We start from the raw sequence: 6,214 nt of genomic DNA, 5'->3' as shown, positions 1-6,214 counted from the left end.
CATGCCACACAATTCACAATTTCCAACATTTAGAGATCGCAACACAAAGCGTCGCCCCGAAACGGAACTATGCACAAGAACTCGATGGGGAATAAGTAATACGCTAGGAAAATCGATAAGACTTCATAAGCTCATTCGACAACAAAAAAATATCTGACACCACCTTTTCAATACGCCTTGTTTCGTCCGTCGCCAAGAATCGAAGGCACAGATCGGAGCACCATCCTTTTTTCTATCATGGAAAGTTGCTGCTTATGCTCTAGAGCGGGCCACTAATCGTTCATTTTCGACCCCCCTCCCCCCCCCCCCCGCCCCTCCCCTCCCCCCCTGGGTGCATATTGGAATATGCATTTTGATCGAACCGAATTCGCAAACTGTTCTCCTGTAACTTTTGTCCGCACAATTTCTCTCTTTCTGTCTGCTGTACTCTTTACTCTATTTGCAGCACCGAAAAGCAATACCGGCCAAAATGGCCGACAGAAAATTAATATTTTTCTCTTCTTTCGCTCGATCTGGAACTAGCTACAAACACACAACAGCTTTTTGGGCAGTGAAAACGATGATGGTAGGCTGGTTGCTGTATATCTAACCCACAACCATGTCTAGCAACGCACCGTGAAAACTCATCTGGAAAATTCCTCCCTTTACTCTTCTTTCACAGAGCCTCCAAAAAGTAGATTTTTCCTTCGCAATTCTACAGAAAACTATACAAGAAAAATGACAACAACTGATTTCCAGGGTTGCAGCCCGAATGTCATACCACAAATGACACTCAAGATTACCTTCCCCCAATTAACAAATTATCCTACGATGATTGGAATCGCGCAGACGCTTAGGCCGTGGTATATAAATGTTGTACAAATCTTGAATCCGTTCCACTCCGTGCACGTATATTTCGGATCGAAATCGAAATACATAAATAAAGAAAAAGTAGTAAAAAATCGAGGGTCCACCTCCAACCTTAACGAAATTTGTTCATTAAGGAGAAATTAGGTTCGTTAGGGAGAAAATTTCGGAGATATTTTGCAGTGGCTTGTGTATGTTGAATTATGTTTTTATTTGTCTAACTTTGCTAAAGGGTTTGTACATTTCAGGAAAGAAGGATGAGAATTCGTGTTTTGCAGTGTAAATCTATCAACAAACATCGCAAAATATGTCCATACATAAAAGCTTCAGACGCAGGTGGATCTTATGTTGACCAGAATGAGCGTTTTAATTATAATTTTATTAGCCAGTTATATAATTATTAATTTTCTCGTACATTTCAACCTCCGCTCCCGTCAACATTTCTCTAATCTCTATCTTTTAACTTGCCATTTCTGTTTCCTTTGACGAAATTGTAACCATAGTGGAACAATCATTCCTGCATAAGATGCATGATCAGCTGGGATTTGATACCTTTTTCTGCACTGTAAAAGACTGGCGCTGCTGCCATCTTAGCTATTGAAAATGCTTCAAAACGATCTACAGTCATTTTCAACATATTTAATTTGACGAGTATTCCCAAAACTATCAAATAGCAACATTAAATCAGTTTCGCAAACATCTCAATGTTTGCCAAAAACATGGTTCCAGCATATTGCGGAAAGTAACGGACTGGCGGTAATCGCAGAAACATCGCTTCCTGCGGTGTTTTCGCACGTTTTCTTGCTAGTGTATCATAGATGGCGCTGGAAATGGAGTGTGCATCAAACGAACACTTTTCGAACGTCTATGTTTAGATTATTTTTTCTTTTGGAATGTATAGAAAATAATTGCATGCTATCTTTTTTATACTTCAGATTGGTCTTTCCAAACGATTTTATTCAAATCCTTGTCCTGTAAATATTATCATCTTTATTCTATTACCCACTGCTATGACAACTTTACACTGTCTGTCTTTGCGTGATTTTTGCGATAGTTGTGTCCTTCCTTTTTTAATATCGATGTAATTTCATTAACTAACCGTATGCTCGTTGTCTCATCCATCGCATTTAGTTCGCGCACCATAAATTCGCCGAATCCACTGTAACGACGATTCAATTTATCAGCAAACTTTTCCATCATACTTTCCATTCGTTTGAGCGAATTAGTCATTAGCCGAATGGTTTCCAAGCTGCTTCCATTATTCGTCATTTCTGTCGCGTTGCATAGTGGATCACATTGCTCGTCTACACCTTGAAGCGACATAATCTGAACTGCAGAAATTTTAGTCTCTGATACACATGTGCTATATTCTTTCTTGACCCTCGCTTCTACTGTATCTTGCTCTTCATACGACATAATGTTATCATATCCGGCCTACAAATAGAGAAAAAGTTAGTACACTCATGGTTAGTTTGTTATTCGCAAGGTGTACCTTTGGTGTATCTAGCAATTTTGCAAGTTTTCGTTCGGATTGCTCCAATTTCTTCTCTAGCGATTCTATTTTTATTTGTTGTAGCTAAAACGAGACAACATGGAACCGTTACCTGTGCCAGTCTGAAATCGAATATGGTACATTACCTGTATTTTGGCTGTCTGCTGCTGCAAATCTTTCTCGAGCTTTTCATTCAGTTCATGCAATAGAATTGTTTTACGTTTTTCCTTTCGATATCGTCTTTCTAAAGGTACTTCAGTTTCTTCTTCCATTTCATCGTTCGCATTACTTTTTTCGTAGTACAGTGTGGCAGAAGTATCTTCCTCCAGTGGCGCGTTCAAATCATAAGTCAAAGTGTAATCGCAACTTGCTTCAGTATAATTACGCTCCGATGTCGTTTCATAGCTCTCTTCAATCTCTTCTAAGTCCTCCTCAGAATTCACCATATCATCGACAACACGTTCCTTCGAAGCTTTTGTTTCTTCCTCGTCCAAAATCAAATATTTGTTTGACTGTTCGACAAATAAAATAAGAAAGCCCACACGGTTCTTCATTATTTTTTTTTTATAGTATGAGAAAGTATATCATACCTTTCCTCTCGTGCGGCAAGTTTTCTTTGAACTGCCCAAAAATTCCATTTCATTATATGCGAACCAAGAAGGCCTTTCACACCGTTTACCTGAAATGATACTAGAGCAAGTTAGAAGTGTTCGCATTGGAAAAAAAAACATTGACTCTCGTACACTTTACCGACCTTTACATTGTGCTTGCTTGTTATCCCATTCTTTTCGAATTCTATTGTAAAACGAACTTAGACTTCGCCACTTTCGCCTAAGCAGAGGAACATTTACTCCTACTCTTCGGGCAATCGTAAACCAAGCATCTTGTCGCGCCTTCGTATTCCTGTAATTTTCATCTGCTTCATCCCAAATGCAGGGATATTGCTTTATTTGGCTTACAACAAGCAAAATGGTAGCTCGATTTTTTAATTCCTGAAATTAGAAACAGTTAGCCTTTGCATTACTTACTCAGTAATGAAATACACTCACAATTCGCGGTTTTCGCGACGTATTCATTTGCCTCCAATCTGTAGCGATAAGCAGAGCTAAAAAAGTTCAATGCTTTGTATCGCCGCTTCCTACACTGTATGCAGAACAAAGCGTTTCACTTAGATTTAATCGTGTATTGTGATATTTTTTAACAGTTTTATGCCTCTTTTGCAGTTCGATTTCGGCTGATGGTAAGAATTGTTTGTTTTGATTTGGGGTTTTGTTTTGTAATGTCAAATTGTCTTGCAGAACCTATTTTGTATATACTAGAATGTTCAGTACTTCACGGGTTTTCTAGGTCAAAAGTGGTGAACTACACCTGTAATCGATTGTGTCGTGTGTGTTGGCGGGAAACTGCAAAAAAAATATTTATTCCTGAAAAGTTTGCTTTTTTCGAAACACTATCCGGAATACTGGAGATGCATTATTCCAAGAATGATTTATCTGCATTCCATTCCGTCTACAATTCGTTTCAGTCAGTGGAAAACACGCTGTGCTTGCACGTTTGAAAGTTGCTTACAAAAAATCCGAGCTAAATGTACAAAACTGTAAATTATATACTTATATTTTGTTTAAAATATTTGATAGATACAAAAAAACCCTTTGTTTCATCCCCAAAAGTCGTGTCTCACGGTCGGATGACGTGCGTATGAAGAAAGCGCTAATGGTCACAAGAAAGTATTTTTAAACAATATGACTTCATCGCACCAGCGCAGGGTGAGTAGGAGGCAATATTGTATAAATAGGCTAACACTTATCATAGAAAACAAAAAAAGCATTATCACGATTATGAGGCGGGGTTCGATCGCAGGACGACAACGGCACTGGTCTTCATGCGACAGAACCGGGGTTCAAAACCATTCCGGACCGTTCCCCCACAGTGGAGGCTGAATATCCAACTCACAGGAGAAAAAGATGTATCATATTATGACGAATAGAACCGAACAGTTCAAGCCTGACATTTAAGCAAAAAAAAAACAAATATTACTGTAAAACCGACACATTATTGGTGTAGCATGCCACATAGAAGAGAACCCACGAGGTGCATTTTTAAAAGAATGATAGATAAAACCATGAGATTAAGCACGATAACTAGGCGAATGAAACTTCATACAAATTGCTAAACCAACGTAATGTAAATAAAAAAAACTCATTTCTGATATATTCCTACTATGCCTTTTTCAGTTTTATTCATTGAGTCCTAGTCATATATATATATACGCATGTAACCATCTCTGTTTTGTAATTTTAGAAGTTTATATGTCGCATTTCAAATTTCAACCAAAGATTCGTAAAACTTTTCTGCTGATAACTCTCCGCGCTCAACTTACTTAAAATTGCAAATTATTGTAGTACCCTTTCCTTTCTCATCTTCCTACTGCTCGCTCTATGGCATGCAAACGTACTGGATGGCTATAAAAACAGAACCGAATATACTGATTAAAAGTAGGCAAGTAATCAACCATTGCACCATTTCATCGGTTCGTGCATATATGAAATAGAAACTGAGTTCGAATAACGGCTGAATTTGCAACAAAAGCTTCCAAGAAGGCAGACCAATATTAACATGTTGAGTTGTTTCGACGACGATCCTAGATCCTGCAGTTGCATCTTCGCTACACTGTTGGCGGCGATAAGTACACTCACTTTGTCTCTTATCCGTCACACCACATCATTTCACATACATCACTTATCATCTCCATTAGTAAACAACTGGCCCTATTGCACTATCTGCTTTCAAGGGAATAAACACAACACTTTACGTTCTAATATATGATAAGCTTCCTTCACAGCAAGAAGTATATATATATGTATGTGTGTGTATCTTTCTGGTACGATATAATGTATTTACTTATTGTATCTCCTTGCCAGCTCGCGCGCATCTTGCAGGCCCCAAAATACAGTTATGTGTACAGTATAGATATAATATTACTATCATTTTATATTCATAAATACATGCATACGAATTTCCACCTTCACGATATATTTTGTTGTTACCGTGTTTCCGTCGGTATTGTAAGATAACTCATATCGTTATTACTAGCTTCTACTTTTGTAGTATTTGCACTTAATTGCGGAAACACACGCCGCCAGTTTTGTCGATAGAATAAGCGGAAGGTGAAGAATGTGATAAAGGAAGGGGGAGGGGTGTGTGGCATATCATCTTATGTTCATTCTTTTGCTTGCTGATTTTGTCAACACAACTATATTGAATAGAGAACAACAACAGTTTCTTTTTAGCATTTCGATAGATACATGTATGAATGTCGAAGCAGCGATAATACTGCAACAGAAGCAACAACTAACAGTATATTGCCGAATAAGCCACTGTGTCTGGGGAAATAGAGCGTAGTCTATACACACGCGTTGCTTACAATCGATTTTTTGCTTTGTTTTCTAACATCATTTACATATTTCGTTCGTTACTTCATTATTGTTATATGATATTCTTACATGATACTCCGTATCGCCATTTAACGCATCCTATAAACAAATAAATTCATCCCTCGTTCTGCCAACCGACCTCCATCGGAGAATAGTTGTAGGAAGTACGATTCAAAACCAAAAGCACAATACACCCCCCGGGGCGTACACAACAGGTTTTCTAGCATATTTGATTCATTGCTGCATTGAAAACAGAGAAATCGCGGATTGGAATGATTAGAAACTACAGGCTTTTCTATCCAGTGAAACATAGTTACTTTCACGCCTGCGTGTGAAGCAACATTCCATCATGTTGCTCGAGAGTATACCGACAATCTAGAACACTCTCTACCCTGTCCATGATGCTTGTCGATGGTTTGGAATGGTTTCTTTTTATCCTCGC

At 38.3% G+C, this 6,214-nt stretch overlaps 2 protein-coding genes across 2 annotated transcripts in view; both read right to left on the bottom strand.

Moving 5' to 3' along the window:
• LOC126564210 (ubiquitin carboxyl-terminal hydrolase 35) overlaps window positions 1–6,214 on the bottom strand; it is a 164,650-nt gene that overhangs the window by 129,909 nt on the left and 28,527 nt on the right. The gene's annotated exons all lie outside the window — the stretch shown is intronic.
• Window positions 1,855–3,414, bottom strand: LOC126560638 (liprin-alpha-like). The gene is made up of 6 exons (XM_050216596.1): window positions 3,388–3,414; window positions 3,093–3,330; window positions 2,929–3,017; window positions 2,485–2,850; window positions 2,339–2,422; window positions 1,855–2,280 (listed from the first exon to the last, which is right to left on the bottom strand). Exons 1-6 carry the CDS (start codon window positions 3,412–3,414, stop codon window positions 1,855–1,857), a joined length of 1,230 nt encoding a protein of 409 aa, XP_050072553.1.

The sequence above is a fragment of the Anopheles maculipalpis genome, chromosome 3RL (assembly GCF_943734695.1).
Source record: "Anopheles maculipalpis chromosome 3RL, idAnoMacuDA_375_x, whole genome shotgun sequence".
In the NCBI taxonomy this organism is placed as follows: Eukaryota; Metazoa; Arthropoda; class Insecta; order Diptera; family Culicidae; genus Anopheles; species Anopheles maculipalpis.
This window is presented reverse-complemented; position numbering and strand designations above follow the sequence as displayed.

What these genes read in the sequence shown, in the direction of transcription:
- LOC126560638 (XM_050216596.1), bottom strand. Translation starts at nt 3,414, where the DNA reads ATGAATACGTCGCGAAAACCGCGAATT. An exon ending in CAAGCAAGCACAATGTAAAG is followed by an intron (nt 3,018 to 3,092) that starts GTCGGTAAAGTG and finishes GTATCATTTCAG; the next exon opens with GTAAACGGTGTGAAAGGCCT. An exon ending in AATTGCTAGATACACCAAAG is followed by an intron (nt 2,281 to 2,338) that starts GTACACCTTGCG and finishes CTCTATTTGTAG; the next exon opens with GCCGGATATGATAACATTAT.